The sequence below is a fragment of the Chrysemys picta genome, chromosome 11 (assembly GCF_011386835.1).
Source record: "Chrysemys picta bellii isolate R12L10 chromosome 11, ASM1138683v2, whole genome shotgun sequence".
Taxonomy (NCBI): domain Eukaryota; kingdom Metazoa; phylum Chordata; order Testudines; family Emydidae; genus Chrysemys; species Chrysemys picta.
This window is the reverse complement of record NC_088801.1, coordinates 860,353-879,818: the sequence shown is the minus strand read 5'-3', so window position 1 is coordinate 879,818 and position 19,466 is coordinate 860,353. Positions and strand designations below refer to the sequence as shown.

Sequence of the window (19,466 nt, the reverse complement as noted above, 5' to 3'; positions counted from 1 at the left end):
AGCTCAGGGATGTGAACCTCTGCAAGCTGTAGTGATGTCGACCTAACTTTCAAGTGTAAACCATGCCTAAGTTTCTGCTGCCCGGAGGCTTAAAGGAAGAGGAGAAGTTTAGAGAAAGCAGGGGAGACAGTAATGCAAGGAAAAAAGCAGGCCCATTAACAACGGAAGGAGGAGTTTAACGAGGACTGTGAAATGGCTGAGGTACTACACCGCTTTCAGAGCATGTCTGCAGAGAAAGAGACGGGGAATTGGGCTGGAATTAGAAGCCTCTAAGGAGGTCAGGGACAGCTGAGCTCTCTGCAACTTACAGACTCCATGGAGCTGCAGCTTCAGATCCTGGCAAGGCTAACTTGGCCCTTCAGCCTTCTGATACCCAGCACTTGACATGGCCAAACCATGGCACCAACACCAGCTAGCTAATCCTCACACCTGTGTGCCAGGTCACTACCATCCTCCCCAGGTCACTGGCAGAGAAGTGGAGGGAGAGGGAACTGGACAGCCCAGAGCCACCCGGAAAGTGAGTGCAGAGCCAGGGTTAGAACATTACGGCTCCCGGTTCCCAGTCCAGGGCTCGGCCCATCAGGCCCATGCACCTCACTCTGTGGTGTCTTTCAGCTGAGAGCCCTCAGAAGCCAAGGAGCCAGCTGCCCTGCATGAACAGTCTAGTGCCGAGCGCAGGGCATTCGGCCAAACTCCCTCCAATCACTCAAGTTTCCCTCTTAATCTCTCAGTCCCAATCAGTCCCTCTTGAGCAATAACCAGCAGATCCCCCAGGCTTCTTTGGATGGACTCCTGACGTCTGGATCGTGAAGCTGCACTCCATGCAGCCTAGGAGTCTCTGTGCTGACGCCGATCTGGCTGGGTTTGTTACCCAGCAAACAGCTGGGGATATAAAGTTTCCTATGTACAATCTCCTGCAGCCAAGAGGACGCTGAAAGCTAGTCCAGGAATGTTTCATTCTCACTCTCCTCCAACCCTGGATGTCTGTAGCAGGCGCCTATAATTGTCTCTCCTTTGTCATTCCTTGTCAGAGAATGAGTTTCACTGCCACGTTATTCAGTCCTTGGAATCTACGGTTAGACAATAATCTGCAACAGTCACTATCACTTCTAGCTCTTGATGTCCGTGTTCCCTGTGCCAGGCATTGGGCACTGACACACAAAAGCATCAACCCTCCTCTCATTCTTCCTCTGCCATTTCACTCTCCCTCCTGCCTTGCGCTGGATGTTGGAAGTACACACAAACTGAGCACAATGACCTCTTCTCCTCTGCCAGCCTCTGAGGACCCCTTCACTCCTGCCCTTGGAATGAAGGTTCTGGGGATCTCTCCTTTTGTGTTCACCTCCCAATTTAGCACTTTAGGACAGGGAGGATGGCCCAGACTGATGTCTGTCCTGGTCTTTCTCTTTCACAGAATCATAGAATATCAGGGTTGGAAGGGACCTCAGGAAGTCATCTAGTCCAACCCCCTGCTCAAAAGCAGGACCAATCCCCAACTAAATCATCCCAGCCAGGACTTTGTCAAACCGGGTCTTAAACACCTCTAAGGAAGGAGATTCCACCACCTCCATAGGTAACCCATTGCAGTGCTTCACCACCCTCCTAGTGAAAAAGATTTTCTTTTGTACTGGGCCATCCTCCCTGTCCCAGGCTTGGCTTCTCTGATAAGACCTGTGCCCCCCAGCGCTCCCTGTCCCTAACCCCTGTCCAGAAGGGACTTGGTGCAGCGTCTCTGCAGCTTTCCTGTCCTGTGTCTGACCTCTGTCCCACCATACCACCATTCCCCATGCTCTAGCAGGAATGCACACCCAGCGCCTCACCTTGTCAGACATGAGGGTAGAAATGGACCGTCCAATTTCGTGGTAATCGACGTTGGCCTGACTGGGTCCCAGCAGGACAAAGATGAACCTGACCGGAATTGGGACCTCCAGGACAGATTCCAGGAAGACAGCCTCATTCAGCCGGACAAAAGCCATAGTGGGCTGTTCAAGGAACTGCACACAGCCTACCAGGAGGCAAAGAACAAAACCACAAGGTCATGGCAGAAGTCAGGAGTCCCAGGTAACAGAGACTGCAGCCCCAGAGCAGCACTGGCATGGAGAAGGGATCCCCTGGGCACATGCCGCATGGCACCTCTCTCACTGAGGCATATGACCTCCCTGCACCTCTGCCAGGACATGCCCTGGTAACATGTTGACAGAGACATACCTCACACCCCACAGCTTGAGGGAATTGAAACATAAACCTGAATCTCAGAGGTCACTGAAAATACAAATAAAGTCTCTTTTCTCGGCTTTGACAACGCTCCTGACATAAACCTTCGGATGGGGCTGGAAATGTAGTATGAGGCAGCCCTTGCAGAGATTTCTGTTTACAGCCAAGTTTTCAAAGTGCTCCACAATCCACATGCACACGGAGATTGGTCTGAACGTTATGGTGCCAGCGGAGGATCCCGGTACAGTTAGTGATGCCAGATTGGGATCAGTTGGTCAGGAGGTTCCTAAGATGCAGCCCCACCAAAATTACCTCATTTAAAAATTTGCTGGCTCCCTTATCGTGTATTTTTGCCCTGCAGATAGGGAAAAAATAGAGGCAGGATCAACAAGGGACTGACATGAGTTTATCTCAGCTAGTGAAAGCCAACAAGCAGTCCATTTTTTAAAGTGCTATAAAATTAACCGGCACATTCAAACAGGCTTGAAACGTAGCCCTGGTCTACTGTGACGAAGTGAGACTGTTCTGTAATATTTTTATGAGTCCAGTATGTGCCTCAGTTTCCCCTATGTGCTGTGTTATTACCCAGTGGGTGGAAAAGGCCTCTCAGAGCAGGCCAGGAGACGTTGGTGTGGGTGTCACCGAGCTATCTGGGTCTGGTCCGGTCCCCATAGCAATGGAGCATTGGAGAAGACAATGGCAAATCCAGTCCCCAGGACAGTGACACCTAGCAGCCAATGTCCCAGAGGGATACAGATTTCCCCACCTCTCAGCAGAAAGGCTGAGCAAAATCCCCCAGCTGGAGAACAAAGGCCGGGGGAGATGTGAGGTGGGGGATCAGAGCTGGCTGCTGGAAGGAAGCGGGGGCTCTCACCTGGAGTCTGACAAAGGAGGTCAGATGGAGGGACGGACAGAGCTTGAACCAAGGGGATTGCTACAGCTGGGCTGGGCTCTGGTTTAACCAGGATGGACTGTGCTTTAGCCTTCAGTTCTCTAGGCTACCCAAAGGCCTTCCCGTGCTGTGTCCAGTTAACAAATACCCGACTCTTCTGTGCTGGGAGTGTCCCTGCAGATGCTGGGTGAAGTGCATTAGTCCCTGAAGAATGGACAAGTCTCCCTCAGGGTCTGTCGCTGTGGGAGGAGCTCACGGGGTGGAGCAGGGGCGCTGACGGCCCAGAGGTTCAGTCTTAGGAGGCAGTGAAGCTGCGTGGCTTCCCCTGGAGGAAGAGTGAGACCCGTTGGGGGTCTGGCCCACTGACGGGTTCCTCCTAGAGCCCCTTCCAAAGCTGGGGTGTAGCACCGATCCTGCGGATCCACGACATGGACACAAAGTGTTTGTACCTATTTCACTATTTTGGTTAGGGATGCGATTCTTTATCAAAAGAGCTAAATCAGCATGATCCTTAGTGTGGACACAGATCAACTGGTAGAAAGGTGCCTTGAATTTACAGTCCCCACATTCACAGCAAGAAGCTATAACAGTATAAAGATTTAAGAACATAAGAATGTCCAGACTGGGTCAGACCAAAGGTCCATCTAGCCCAGTACCCTGTCAGGGAGACTCAGAACATGGGGTTGCATTCCTGACTATCCTGACTAATAGTCACTGATGGACCTTTATAACAGTCTGCCTCCACACGAAGGGTTGTACCACTTTAACAAGTTTCAAACTGATAAAGTTAAAACGGTACAAAAGCAGTGTGTAGACAAGCCCTTAGTATGCCAGTTGAGGGCCTGGGGTACAGATTGTGGTGTACATTTAGGGCCATTTGTTCAGTTGGCTCCTAAGATACAGCTCTCCTCAAAATAACCTCCCAGATTCATAGAGTTTAAGACCAGAAGGAACCATTAGATCACCTGCTCTGACCACCTGTGGAGCACAGGTCAGAGAATCTCACCCAGTTTCCCCCTCTTTTTAACCCAATAACTTGTGTTTGGCTAAAGTATCCCTTCCAGAAAGGCCTCCAGTCTGGATCTGAAGCCATCAAGAGTTGGAGAATCCACCACTTCACTTAGGAGTTTGTTTCAAGGGTTAATTACTCTCACTGTAAAAAACTATTTCTAATGTGAATTTGTCCGGCTTCAACTTCCGCCGTAAATGTTTGTGTGCCTTTTTCCACTAGATTAAAGAGCCCTTTAATGTCCCGTATTGTCTCCCCTGGAAGATATTTAGATACTGGAGTCAAGGCACCTTGCCATCTCTTTTTGACAAGGTGAACAGACCGAGCCCTTTAGGGGCTTGTCCTATACGGACAGTTAGTGTGTGGCACTTCCTTGCCACAGCACTAACTGGCCATGCACCCTTCTGCCATGCACGAACAGTCCTGTCGCGTGCTTTGGTCTCCTGTCCAGCATTAGATCAAAGAGCACGACGGAACTTCTAGTGCACAGTAGCAGAATCCACACAGACAGTTAGTGCACAACAAGCTACTGTGCTGTATATTTACATCCCAGCTTTCTGTGCACTAACTCTCAGTTTAGACAAGCCCTCAGTCTGTCACTGTAAGAGAAGGTTACTCACCCTGTGCAGTAACGTAACAGGTTCTTTGAGATGTGTGTCTCTGTGAGTGCTACAACTCAGGTGTCGGTGTGTCCCTGCACTGTTAATCAGAGAGTTTCAGTAGCAGTGCCCATCTGGCCTTCAGAATGCTGCAGTGAGCGCATTTTTGGGGAATACGCGACTCACCAAGGCATAAGAACAGCCATACTGGGTCAGACCAAACATCCATCTAGCTCAGTATCCTGTCTTCCGACAGTGGCCAATGCCAGGTGCCCCAGAGGGAATGAACAGAACAGAGAATCATCAAGTGATCCATCCCGTCACCCATTCCCAGCTTCTGGCAAACAGAGGCTAGGGACACCATCCCTGCCCAGCCTGGCTAATAGCCATTGAAGGACCTTTCCTCCATGAATTTATCTAGTTCTTTTTTGAACCCTGTTATAGTCTTGGCCTTCACAACATCCCCTGGCAAGGAGTTCCACAGATTGACTGCGCATTGTGTGGAGAAATACTTCCTTTTGTTTGTTTTAAACCTGCTGCCTATTAATTTAATTTGGTGACCCCTAGTTTTTGTGTTAGGAGGAGGAGTAAATAACCCTTCCTTATTTACTTTCTCCACACCAGTCATAATTTTATAGTCATCAATCATATTCCCCCCAAGTCATCTTTTCCAAGCTGAAAAGTCCCAGTCTTATTAATCTCTGCTCATACGGAAGCCATTCCATACCCCTAATCATTTTTGTTGCCCTCTTCTGAACCTCTTCCAAGTCCAATATATCTTTTTTGAGATGGGGCGACCACATCTACACGCAGTATTCAAGATGTGGGCGTACCATGGATTTATAAAGAGGCAATATGATATTTTCTGTCTTATTATCTATCCCTTTCTTAATGATTCCTAACATTCTGTTTGCTTTTTTGACTGCCGCTGCACATTGAATGGATGTTTTCAGAGAACTGTCCATGCGGGCAGGGCACTGGACTCGATGACCTCTCGAGGTCCCTTCCAGTCCTAGAATCTATGAATCTATGAAACTATCCACAATGACTCCAAGATCTCTTTCCTGAGTGGTAACAGCTAATTTAGAAGCTTTGAGCCAGGTATGAAAAATCATCAAATCATCCCTAGAAACTACTCATTTGAAACCGCAGATATGTAAGTAGATCAGGAAATGTCTAGGAAGACACAATTAGGTTTATCTCTTTTATTTCTTTATGGCATGTGGACTCCTCTGTGCTAACCCCAGGTGCTTTTGTTTTGCTTGTAACCTTTAAGCTGGACCTCAAGGAAGTTATTTTGATGCTTAATCCTTATAAGTGGTTCTTTTTAAATTCTAGCAATAGTCTGAGGTTTTAGATGTATTTTCTCTCTTTTTATTTTTAATAAAAAGTACCTTTTTAAAGAACAAGACTGGATTTTTGTGTCCTAAGAAGTTTGTGCACGTTGTTTAATTAGCTGGTGGCAACAGCTGATTTTGTTTCGGTCATAAACATACAGCTAAGGGTAGCATAAAATCCCTCCTTTACCTGTAAGGGGTTAAGAAGCTCAAATAACCTGGTTGGCACCTGACCAAAAGGACCAATAAGAAACTTTCAAATTGGGGGGGGTGGGGTTGTTTGTGCTCTCTTTGTTTGTTCTCTCCCTGGGCGAGAGAGGGACCAGGCAGGAAAAAAACATCTCCTACAAACCTACCTGAAATGAGCATCTAAGATTACAAAAATTGTAAGTAAAGGCAAGGAAATGTGTTAGATTATCTTTTGTTTTAGCTTGTGAATTTTCCCTATGCTAAGAGAGAGTTTTATTCCTGTTTTTTGTAACTTTGAAGCTAAGCCTAGATGTGAATCCTCTGTGTTTTAAATCTTTGTATTTACCCTGTAAAGTTACCTTCCATCCTGATTTTGAAGGTGTGATTCTTTTACTTTTTTTTTTTTTTTAAATAAAATTCTTCTTTTAAGAACGTGATTGATTTTCAGTGTCCTAAAAACCCAGGGGTTTGGTCTGTGCTCACATTCTACCAATTGGTGAGGATATTATCCTCAAGCCTCCCCAGGAAAGGAGTTGAAGGGGCGTGGGGGAATATTTTGGGGGAAACAGGGACTCCAAGTGGCCCTTTTCCTGAATCTTTGTCTAAATCACTTGGTGGTGGCAACACTACTGTCCAAGGACAAGGAAAGGATTTGTGCCTTGGGAAAGTTTTAACCTAAGCTGGTAGAAATAAGCTTATGGGGTCTTTCATGCAGGTCCCCACATCTGTACCCCAGAGTTCAGCGTGGGGAGGGAACCTTGCCAGTTTATTTCTCAGCTCTTCCCCAGAGGGGGTGGTGTAGGGCCTTGAGAGTACCCCACAGGAAGGAATTCCCAAGTGCTCCTTCCTGGATTTTCAAAGGGGGGTTTTTTGAACTTGGTTGGTGGCAGCATCTACCCATCCAAGGTCAAAGAAAAGCTGCAACCTTGGGAGTTTAATTCTAGCCTGAAGTGGCCAGTATTAATTTTTAGAATCCTTATGGACCCCCACTTCCTGCACTCAAAGTTCCAGAGTGGGGAAGCAGCCTTGACAAGAGGGGATCCTAAAGAGGACTGCTCAGTTGCGATAGTAGCTGCTGAACTGCACCCGTCTCAGTCCAGGTGCCAGACGAACATCTAACTACCACCGCCTACATGCAGATTCGTGGCTAGGGACTGTCAGATTCACTAATCCTGTCCTCATCACCACTAGTCCCTCGCCGCAGGGCTTGGAAGGTTGGAAAAATATTATTTCCTATGGTAGAAGCCTGCGCATTTCTTTTAATGTGGGGAAGCTGGTGCACCTACAGTGACCACATGATCATGACAAGTTGGAGTTTTGACACCCAGTGGCAAAGAAAGTCCAAGATGACTGGAGATCTCCACTTGCTGCAGCCTTCATCTGCTTTCACAGCCGTTGAGATCAGAGGACCCTCTTCCACCTGATCCATCATTAAGGACTTGGGGGATGGACCTGCTTTGTCTGGGACCTCCCCTTAGGCCTGTTCACCTTGAGAAACCCTACCAGGAACATGAAGCTCCTGACAACTTAGCTCTAAGGATCATTGGAACACGCAAGCCCCTTCATCACAACAAGGTGATGGTCCCCAAAGAGGGGACCGCTATGCCTACAATTGATGATCATAATGAAAATCTCTGGAAGGGATTAAAGACTGCCATTCTCTCGGCATGTGCTGAGTCCATTCGCTATGTCACCCGCCATCACCAAGATTGGTATGATGAGAATGATGCTGAGATTCAGAGTCTGCTTGCCCAGAAAAGAAAAGCTCATCGCACTTGGCAAAACAACATATCACACCAGCAGAAGAAAGAGTCATACAAGCAACTCAAGGCTAAAGCCCATGGTGATCAGAGATCCCATGGTGGTCATAGGAAATTCTACGAAGACACGCTGAAAGCGCATCTTAAGAAAATTGATATGGATATCACAAGCTGGGAAGAGTCAGCCACCAACCGCCCCCAACGGCACCCTATCCTCCATCAGACAGTGGCCCGCGTCGAGGAGAAGCGCCTTGCCCTCGAAGCTGAAAAGAGGGAGAGGAGGAAGGAAAAAGAAATAACTTTCTCCCAGCAGGCAGCTGACCCGCCACAAAATGTCTGTACCTACTACAGGCGGATTTGCGGTTCCGGGATCGGACTCCTGAGTCACCTCAGGACCCATATGTAAATCCGTGGTAGAGATCATCCTTGAATTGAGGGATCGCCAATCAATCAATCAATCGCCACTGATACAGTGTCCTTTTTTAATCAGAATGTTGTGCAATATTAAGTCAAACATACATCTAGGCAGTTATCTTTATCAGCCAAACTTGTAATCTCATCAAAGAATTGTTTGGCAAGACCATTCTCCATAAGCAGTGATGACTAGTATTAATTATTTTCCAATCCTTTAATTTGTTATTAATTGAATCCCACACCAGCTTCTCCATTACGTTATCTGGGACCGATGTCAAGCTAACTAGCCTACAATTATCCCTGTGATCCCCTTTGCACTTTTTGAATACTAGCACATTAGCATTCTTCCACCATTCTGGAATTTCTCTGTTATTCCAGGATTTACTAATAATTAACAGCACCAGGCCAGCGATCTCCTCAGCTGATTCTTTTAGAATAATAGAAGATGAGGCTTGGAAGAGACCTCAGGAGGTATCTAGTCCAACCTCCTGCTCAAAGCAGGACCAACACCAACTAAATCATCCCAGCCAGGGCTTTGTCAAGCCTGACCTTAAAACCTCTAAGGAAGGAGATTCCACCACCTCCCTAGGTAACCCATTCCAGTGCTTCACCACCCTCCTAGTGAAATAGTGTTCCCCAATATCCAACCTAGACCTCCCCCACTGCAACTTGAGACCATTGCTCCTTGTTCTGTCATCTGCCACCACTGAGAACAGCTGAGCTCCATCCTCTTTGGAACCCACTTTCAGGTAGTTGAAGGCTGCTATCAAATCCCCCCTCATTCTTCTCTTCTGCAGACTAAACAAGCCCAGTTCCCTCAGCCTCTCCTTGTAAGTTATGTGCCCTAGTCCCCGATCATTTTCATTGCCCTCCGCTGGACTCTCTCCAATTTGTACACATCCTTTCTGTAGTGGGGGGGCCCACAACTGGACGCAATACTCCAGATGTGGCCTCACCAGTGCCGAATAGAGGAGAATAATCATTTCCCTTGATCTGCTGGCAATGCTCCTACTAATGCAGCCCAATATGCAGTTAGCCTTCTTGGCAACAAGGGCACACTGCTGACTCATATCCAGCTTCTCATCCACTGTAACCCCCGGGTCCTTTTCTGCAGAACTGCTGCTTAGCCAGTGGGTCCCCAGCCTGTAGCGGTGCATGGGATTCTTCTGTCCTAAGTGCAGGACTCTGCACTTGTCCTTGTTGAACCTCATCAGATTTCTTTTGGCCCAATCCTCCACTTTGTCTAGATCACTCTGGACCCTACCCCTACCTTCCAGCATATCTACCTCTCCCCCCAGCTTAGTATCATCCGTGAACTTGCTGAGGATGCAATCCATCCCATCATCCAGATCATTAAGGAAGATGTTGAACAAAACTGGCACCAGGACCGACCCACTTGATACCGGCTGCCAGCTAGACATCGAACCGTTGATCACTACCCATTGAGCCTGACAATCTAGCCAGCTTTCTATCCACCTTCTAGTCCATTCATCCAATCCATACTTTTTTAACTTGCTGGCAAGAATACTGTGGGAGACCATATCAAAAGCTTTGCTAAAGTCTTCGGTCTCCCTGGTTCAAGTTATCCAGGCCGGCTGATTTAAAAATGTTTATCCCCAGTAGATATTGTTTAACATTGTCCCCTTGGTTACTAATGGACCAGAAAGTACTTCATCGTCTCCATATGCTACGAGTACATCATCCCGCTTCTTTCCAAATACAGAACAGAAATACTTCTGCTTTCTCTGCATCATTATTAGCAATTTTACATCTCCAGCTAGCAATGGGCCTATACCATTGCTAGGATTTCTTTCATTCCTGATATCCTTAAAAATACCTGAATCAATGTTCTGCACTTCATAACTCCTAATTTACATTACTTGGTATCCACTTCCCCTTCCTTTCATTGGCTATCAATTGCTTTTTTTATTCCTAGTAGTTCCTCACAGTCTCTTCTAGTCTTGATTAACCTAAATAATTGTGTGTCCTCTTTTATTTTTCCACCTCCCTGCTCACCCCTTTTCCTACGTCCCCATGCTCAGGGACACCTCCACTTTCAACAGTTTCCTCTGAAGCCAGTTCCAATGACACCTTCTGACCCATTTCTTCCCCACCAAAATTCTTGAATTAAGGAGTCTGCAGAAAGGGTTAGGATGGGAGCTGGCCCCTCCCTTGCTCTAGAGTCTCCTTGTGAGAAGGAAGAATGTATCTGAACTGTCTCCACTGTGAGGTCCACACAGCCAGCAAAAGGCCATCCTGACCCTTTCTTAGCCAGCCCAAGTGCCTGGGGAAGTGTCATTCCACTGGCTACTGGGCAGCTTCTCATACCACAACTCACACAGCACTGCAAGGTTCATACCAAATTCCACCGGTGAGGCTCAGGGCCTTTACCCAGCCTGCTTATCTAGGCTCTGAAACTGGCCTGAGCGTGTGGCTTTAAGCAGAGATGGGCAAAACAATTTGGAAAATGCACCACACTGAAGTGTCACCGGAAAGTGAATCCAATGCTTGACAAGGTTCTGAAACGTTCAATGAAGGATCCCCACTCAATATTCCTCCCTCCCAGAAGGGGGTTGAGATGGGCAGGGCCAAACATTTGCCTGACTCTTAGTCCCCACTCCACTCCCCACCATCCAAGCTGGGAGCAGCTCTTCCTGGGGAAGGTCCAGGGACATGCTGTCCCCACTCAGGGCATGGCCTGGCAAGCTGACTGTAGCAGAGAGGCTTTTGGAGCCTGAAGGATACCCCCAAAAGCCACCAAGTCCCCCGTAAGATGACAGCAGGAAGAGGTAAGAAGGGGCTATTAGAGGGAGGTTCCCAGGGCTTGGAAAGTGGCTCCTTCCCGCCTTAAAGTTTGGATAACAGGGATTGACATCCAAATACTCCTGGCAGGTAAGCGCATGTGTCTGGCTGGGCCCCGCCTGGGCTCTGAACTGGGCCTCCCCAGCGGGGTTCTGACCGGCACTTCTTACCCACGAGGACCACGGATGCCTCAGCATCTTCAGGAATCTTCTCCATCAGTTTCAGATATTTGCCGCGATGCCCCTCGGAACTATGGAGATGCAGATTTTTCTATCCCAGTCAGAAAGAAACATGCACAGGTGAGGACTGGACTCCCAGGCCCGACTCCTCCTCTCCCCTTCCCTCCCTCACCCAGCCCCCTGCATCACCGGACCCGGCTCCTCCCCCTTCTCATCATTGGGGTGGCTGGAAAGGACCAGCAGCTTTCAAAAGTGCTAGTGGGAGTCAATGGGACAGTCACTGCATCACCGGGCCTAACTCCTCTCCTCCCCTCCCCCACCCAGCCCCCTGCCTCACCGGGCCAACTCCTCCCCTCCCCCACCCAACCCCCTGCATCACCGGGCCAACTCCTCCCCTCCCCCACCCAGCCCCCTGCCTCACCGGGCCAACTCCTCCCCTCCCCCACCCAGCCCCCTGCATCACCATTGACACTGGGTCAGACTCCTCCCCTCCCCCACCCAGCCCCCTGCCTCACCGGGCCAACTCCTCCCCTCCCCCACCCAACCCCCTGCCTCACCGGGCCAACTCCTCCCCTCCCCCACCCAGCCCCCTGCCTCACCGGGCCAACTCCTCCCCTCCCCCACCCAGCCCCCTGCCTCACCATTGACACTGGGTCAGACTCCTCCCCTTCCCCACTCAGTGCTGCATGTCGCCATTTGCACCTGAATCTAATTCCCCACCCCCTCATGTGTTGCCATTTACTCTTGGGCCTGATCCCCTGCCCCACATTTCACCATTTACACTGGGCCTGACTCCCCCAGCTGCCCCTCACCATTTACATCTGGGCTCAACTCTCTCTGCGCCACCATTTCACCTGCGTCCGAGTGCCCCCTCCCCACCCCCCATGTGCTGCAGGGCGCCATTTACACCTGGGCCAATCCCCGACCCTGCACAGCATGTCAGCACTTACACTTAGACCCGGAGGGGTTCACTCATTAATGTTTATAAAGCACTTTGAAATCTGTGGGCAGAAGGTGCTGGGAAGGGCAGAGGCTGAGTAGTATATTTGTGTACTGCAGCCATGTCTAGGGGTCTCAGCCATGGACCTGGGTCCTGTTGTTATGCATGTGTACAGCGCCTGGCACAAAGGGAAGGTCCCTTCCCCATGGAGCTCACAATCTAAGACAGGAGATGACATGTGGATACATCAAACCAGCAGGAACACTTGGGTCCAGTAAAGTTGTTCTCCTGTCTCTGGACATCTGGGCATAGGCTGCTGATTAAAAACTTCTCCAGGTGACAAGCACAGTCTCTGAGCAATCGCTCCCACCCCCCCACTCTCCCCTTCTAATCACACAGAGGACTGTGTGATATAAACTGTTCAGGAAGGACAGGCAGGGCAGAAAAGATGGGGGAGTTGCGTTGTATGTAAGAGAGGAGTATGACTGCTCAGAGCTCCGGTATGAAACTGCAGAAAAACCTGAGAGTCTCTGGATAAAGTTGAGAAGCGTGAGCAACAAGGGTGATATCGTGGTCGGAGTCTGCTATAGACCACCAGACCAGGGGGATGAGGTGGATGAGGCTTTCTTCCGGCAACTAACAGAAGTTACTAGATCAAAGACCCTGGTTCTCATGGGGGACTTTAATCACCCTGATATCTGCTGGGAGAGCAATACAGTGGTGCACAGACAATCCAGGAAGTTTTTGGAAAGTGTAGGGGACAATTTCCTGTTGCAAGTGCTGGAGGAACCAACTAGGGGCAGAGCTTTTCTTGACCTGCTGCTCACAAACAGGGAAGAATTAGTAGGGGAAGCAAAAGTGGATGGGAACCTGGGAGGCAGTGACCATGAGATGGTCGAGTTCAGGATCCTGACACAAGGAAGAAAGGAGAGCAGCAGAATACGGACCCTGGACTTCAGAAAAGCAGACTTTGACTCCCTCAGGGAACAGATGGGCAGGATCCCCTGGGAGAATAACATGAAGAGCAAAGGGGTCCAGGAGAACTGGCTTTATTTTAAAGAATCCTTATTGCGGTTGCAGGAACAAACCATCCCGACGTGTGGAAAGAATAGTAAATATGGAAGGTGACCAGCTTGGCTTAACAGTGAAATCCTTGCTGACCTTAAACGCAAAAAAGAAGCTTACAAGAAGTGGAAGATTGGACAAATGACCAGGGAGGAGTATAAAAATATTGCTCAGGCATGCAAGAGTGAAATCAGGAAGGCCAAATCGCACTTGGAGTTGCAGCTAGCAAGAGATGTTAAGAGTAACAAGAAGGGTTTCTTCAGGTATGTTAGCAACAAGAAGAAAGTCAAGGAAAGTGTGGGCCCCTTACTGAATGAGAGAGGCAACCTAGTGACAGAGGATGTGGAAAAAGCTAATGTACTCAATGCTTGTTTTGCCTCTGTCTTCACAAACAAGGTCAGCTCCCACACTGCTAGACTGGGCAGCACAGTATGGGGAGGAGGTGACCAGCCCTCTGTGGAGAAACAAGTGGTTCGGGACTATTTAGAAAAACTGGATGAGCATAAATCCCTGGGGCCGGATGCGCTGCATCCGAGGGTGCTAAACGAGTTGGCAGATGTGATTGCGGAGCCATTGGCCATCATCTTTGAAAACTCATGGCGATCAGGGGAGGTCCCGGATGACTGGAAAAAGGCTAATGTAGTGCCCATCTTTAAAAAAGGGAAGGAGGAGGATCCGGGGAACTACAGGCCAGTCAGCCTCACCTCAGTCCCTGGAAAAATCATGGAGCAGGTCCTCAAGGAATCAATTATGAAACACTTAGAGGAGAGGAAAGTGATCAGGAACAGTCAGCATGGATCCATCAAGGGGAAGTCGTGCCTGACTAACCTAATTGCCTTCTATGATGAGATAACTGGCTCTGCGGATGAGGGGAAAGCAGTAGATGTGTTGTTCCTTGACTTGAGCAAAGCTTTTGATATGGTCTCCCACAGTATTCTTGCCGGCAAGTTAAAGAAGTATGGGCTGGATGAATGGACTGTAAGGTGGATAGAAAGCTGGCTAGATCGTCGGGCTCAACGGGTAGTGATCAATGGCTCCATGTCTAGTTGGCAGCCGGTTTCAAGCGGAGTGCCCCAAGGGTCGGTCCTGGGGCCGGTTTTGTTTAATCTCTTTATTAATGATCTGGAGGATGGTGTGGACTGCACTCTCAGCAAGTTTGCAGATGACACTAAACTGGGAGGCGTGGTAGATACATTGGAGGGTAGGGATCGGATACAGAGGGACCTAGACAAATTAGAGGATTGGGCCAAAAAAAACCTGATGAGGTTCAACAAGGACAAGTGCAGAGTCCTGCTCTTAGGACGGAAGAATCCTATGCACTGCTACAGACTAGGGACCGAATGGCTAGGTAGCAGTTCTGCTGAAAAGGACCTAGGGGTCACAGTGGACGAGAAGCTGGATATGAGTCAACAGTGTGCTCTTGTTGCTAAGAAGGCTAATGGCATTTTGGGCTGTATAAGTAGGGGCATTGCCAGCAGATCGAGGAATGTGATCGTTCCCCTTTATTCGACATTGGTGAGGCCTCATCTGGAGTACTGTGTCCAGTTTTGAGCCCCACACTACAAGAAGGATGTGGAAAAATTGGAAAGAGTCCAGCGGAGGGCAACAAAAATGATTAGGGGTCTGGAGCACATGACTTATGAGGAGAGTCTGAGGGAACTGGGATTGTTTAGTCTCCAGAAGAGAAGAATGAGGGGGGATTTGATAGTTGCTTTCAACTACCTGAAGGGGGGTTCCAAAGAGGATGGAGCTCGGCTGTTCTCAGTGGTGGCAGATGACAGAACAAGGAGCAATGGTCTCAAGTTGCAGTAGGGGAGGTCTAGGTTGGATATTAGGAAACACTATTTCACTAGGAGGGTGGTGAAGCACTGGAATGGGTTACCTAGGGAGGTGATGGAATCTCCTTCCTTAGAGGTTTTTAAGGCCCGGCTTGACAAAGCCCTGGCTGGGATGATTTAGTTGGTGTTGGTCCTGCTTTGAGCAGGGGGTTGGACTAGATGACCTCCTGAGGTCCCTTCCAACCCTGATCTTCTATGATTCTATGACTGACAAGATCTAAAACAAGGCCTGGTGCCACAGGTCAGTTATTTCCTCCTCTGCTGTTGTGGCATATCGTCCCTCACCCCCCAGAAGGAGCTGGCTCCAGACTTTCCCTGCACCAGTTCCATTCCTTTACCCTTGTCTTCACCCGGCTCCCCTTCAGCATCCTCACCAGTCTCTCGCTCATCATTAGCACCAACGAGAGACAGAGAGGCAGGCAGACGCAGAGGTGATGCAGCAGCCAGCCAGCCCTTGAATGAGGGCAGCAGCACTGCACTGTCTAGGGGAATGGTCCCAGACATAGGGCTGCCAGGGGAGCTGTCACTCACACCATAAATTAAGGCCAAGATTTATCAAAAATGGGAGTCTAAAATTAGGTTCCTAAATCCATATTTAGGCACCTCAGTAAGTGACCTGGATTCGAAGTGCTGGTTGCCTGCAACTGCTGCCGATTCAGTGGGAGCTGCCAGGCGCTTAGCTCTTGTGGCGATCAGGCCACTTATTCAAATGCCTAGAGATGGGTTTGAAAGTCTCACTCTAGGCTTCTGCTTTTTTCAGTGGTGAGTATCTAGCCCCCAAAGGGTGCTGGGTGGCACCCCCTGGTCCCCGCCCCAAACAGCTCCATGGCAGGGCTGGGGGAGGCAGGGCAAGGGCAAAGCAAAAACTTGCAAGTCCCCCTTCCCTCACCTCTTTGCACTCCGAGTCCTGGGCTCTGGGGTCCAGCATCTCGATGCGCTCCTCACCCATCAGGGGCACGCACGTGTCGGCCGTGTGGTTGTGGTTGTGATGGTGGTTCCCCACTATCGAATTCATACTGGAGCTGGAGTGGTTTCGGGGGAAGAACCCCTCCTTCTCATCATTGGGGTGGCTGGAAAGGACACCAGCAGCTTTCAAAAGTGCGAGTGGGAGTCAATGGGACAGTCGCTGCCCTTCGGCGTCCTTTCAAAAGCAGGAGGCTGGGACACTCCCGCAGCAGCTTCATGGGCTGCACTCAGCTGGCACTTGCAGTTTGGGAAGCCCAATACTGAGCAGGCACGAATAATTCATCCCACAACCCAGCTGTGGCTGGGCAGGAGACGTGTGAATTCCCCACTCAGAGATTCCTCTCGTCTAGATAGGGCCCAGGCCCACTGGGGGAGCAGGTGGTGCTGGGAGACACCAGCCTGGATCCAAATGAACACAGGGACTGAACTCCTCTGAATGCAGTTAATGGCACTTGGCTAGGGCAGGGCACTTGTGCCCTACGCTCCCTTTGCAAGAACCAAGAATAAAGCAACTGATCTCTGATCTGCTCCAATCACTTCGGGACGCTCCTCTCTGCTCGCTCCACCCCACACCCCCCTCACTGCCCCGCTAGAGCCCTTATACCTCATCATCATCTTGGCCCCACAGTCTCCACCTTGCTTTCCCTTAGGGACCGTTTCCTCACCACGGGCACAGGCCTTGTCTCTGTTCACTCTCCTGCCTCCCTTCCCTCTCTATTTGCCTTCCCCTGGCGACCTCTCAGGAGTCCCATCCCGAGGGCCCTTCGCTAGCTCTTCCATTGCCTCCCCTGAGGCTCTGCTCCCCTCCCAATTCCCCCACCCCACACCACGGCCCTGCTCCCTCTGCCCCAGGCTATGACACCCCCAGTCCCTCTCCCCCTCAGCATGGCCCTGCTTCCCTTGTACCCCCAGCTGTGACTCCTCCCTGCTCCCCCTCTGCCCTCAGGCTCTGATCTCTCCCTGCTCCCCATCAGCATGGCCCTGCTCTAATGAACACTCCCTGTCTTCTCCTCCATCACTCCCTCAGAGGCTCTGTTTCCTCCACTTCATCACCCGCCATCAGGGCCAGGCCCTATTCTGAATTCAGGTTGTGTACTCCACCCCTTCCCTTTCTGTTCCCTCTACTGCCCCGGCTCCCTGAGCCTCTCGCCTCTGGTCCTGCTTCCATCTCTGCACCTCGAGTTTCTCCATCACTCCTGCATCCCCTCCTCACCCCCGCTGCCCCCTCACGCAGTCCCCAGCTCCTGACCGCCTACCTGTGCTTGAGCAGAAGGGCACGCAGCACGTTGGCTCTGTCCTCCCCTTTGATCTGGTCGGAGATAATCATGGTCTCCACCACGAGGTGAGCGATGCCAGGAAGGGTGGTTTGCTCCAGGTCCAGCAACACAGCACCTGGGCGAGGGAGGGGGAGACAGCTGGTCAGGGTGCCCACCTCCAGCATCCCCACAGACCCCCCCCAGATACTAGTGTTGCCAGCTGGGAGAGAGCAAGCACCAGCACTGCCTTTAGGCAGGGATCAGTGAGGCCACGGGACCTGGCACTTCCCCTATGTCCAGTCAAACACACGCCAGCATCAGCCACCTTCTCACACTCCCCCACCCCCAGCATGTGCCTCTGCCCCTCACCACCGTTCACCCACATCGCACGCTCAGGGTTTGTCTGCACTGCAGTCAGAGGGCAGACTGCAGCGCTGCAGACATACCCAGGCTAGCTTTGAGCTACCTAGCCTGAAGAACAATTGCAGCGAAGCAATGGCAGTGCAGGCTGTGTGTACCTGGGTACGTATGCGAGCGGCTAGCCAGAGTGCCCACGGCTTTGCTGCTGTTGTAACCGGAGCTAGCTAGATGTGCACCACACAGCCCTCACCCACGAACACACCGTTCTCCCCTCGCACTCACACGTGTGCACTGCTCACCCCCACCACGTACACAATCGACTGACCCCTCACACTCATTGTAACGGGAGGGCTTGCCCCATGGGCTGGAGTAAGCCAGCCCTGACTACCGGATGATCCCCCTGAGAGCAGTCAGATAACTCCAGTACAAAGGAAGAAGGAAGTGGCAGGGGACAGGAAAGCCCAAGAAACTGCAGTTATGTCTGTAGACCCTGAGTCAGCACTGCAAAGGCTTGTGGAGAAGGCCAAACTCCAGGCAGGAGGTGCTGGGAAGCAGAAAGACGGTCCTCAGAGAGGTGGGGCTGGGATGAAGACTGTCAGTTCATGTTCTGTTTTTCTGAGACTGTGTGTTATTTTGGATTCTCGGGAGACAGAGACCGAACTGGAGTTGGGGGCTAGAGGTCAGCATGCACTTGAGGGGACTGGACCCCAGGAGGGGGTTGTTTGAACTACCTGTAACACACTCACTCTGGTCACCCCTCACACTCATGCCCAGGCACCAGACACCCTAACACTCTCATACACCCGTGCCACTCACCCCCTCACCCATCAGTCACTCCTCCCGCACACTCATCCACACGCTTCCATTCAACTGCAACTCGCTGGTGGACGAGCTATACGGGAGCTGCTAGCGTGTCACACAGACCCCTCAGGCCTTTGCCCAAATGGGGGGTGGGAGGGATAGCTCAATGGTTTGAGCATAGGTCTGCTAAACCCAGGGTTGTGAGTTCAATCCTTGAGGGGCCACTTGGGGATCTGGGGCAAAATCAGTACTTGGTCCTGCTAGTGAAGGCAGGGGGCTAGACTCGATGACCTTTCAAGGTCTCTTCCAGTTCTAGGAGATGGGATATCTCCATTAATTTAAAAAAATAATTAAATTAAACATTATGGGGCTTCATGCAGCCTTCAGGGCTTGCTCCCATGATCCTCTGTCATTACTAAGGATAAGATTGTGTCACATGGATTCTGTGACTTTGAGAGACCTCTGAGACATTTTCTGCTACAACTTCAGCCCCATGTCCTGGGGTGGGAGTGGCCCCGCAGCACCGAGCCACCATGGGCAGCAGGGACTGGAGCTGTTAGTCCCCCCTCTCCCCCATTATTTTTAGTAAAAGTCACAGACAGGTCACGGGCTTCTGTGAATTTTTGTTTATTGCCCACGACCTTCCTGGGACCTTTACTAAAAATAACTGTGACAAAACCTTAACCTTAGTCATTAGTTTCTGTTCCTGACTCAGAGGTGGTGGCTGTGAAGTGCCATCTCTGCATCTCTCTCCATCGCCCAGGGTTGGACACAGTTTCCTCATCACTTGGGGATTTTGAGTCTGGGACCATCCCCAGCAAATTAAGGAAAGCTCTTTCCCTTTT

At 50.4% G+C, this 19,466-nt stretch overlaps 1 protein-coding gene across 6 annotated transcripts in view; it reads right to left on the bottom strand.

Moving 5' to 3' along the window:
- The window catches only part of SLC4A3 (solute carrier family 4 member 3), a 70,230-nt gene that overhangs the window by 17,046 nt on the left and 33,718 nt on the right, over positions 1 to 19,466 (bottom strand). For 5 of the 6 annotated variants that reach the window (XM_065561323.1, XM_065561322.1, XM_065561324.1 and 2 more), the window contains 4 exons: positions 17,461 to 17,596; positions 16,128 to 16,308; positions 11,387 to 11,486; positions 1,821 to 2,005 (listed from right to left, as the gene is read on the bottom strand). In XM_065561323.1, the coding sequence (XP_065417395.1) occupies positions 1,821 to 2,005; positions 11,387 to 11,486; positions 16,128 to 16,308; positions 17,461 to 17,596 (602 nt within the window). The remainder of the gene's footprint in view (positions 1 to 1,820; positions 2,006 to 11,386; positions 11,487 to 16,127; positions 16,309 to 17,460; positions 17,597 to 19,466) is intronic. The other variant, XM_065561325.1, reaches the window with a different exon arrangement.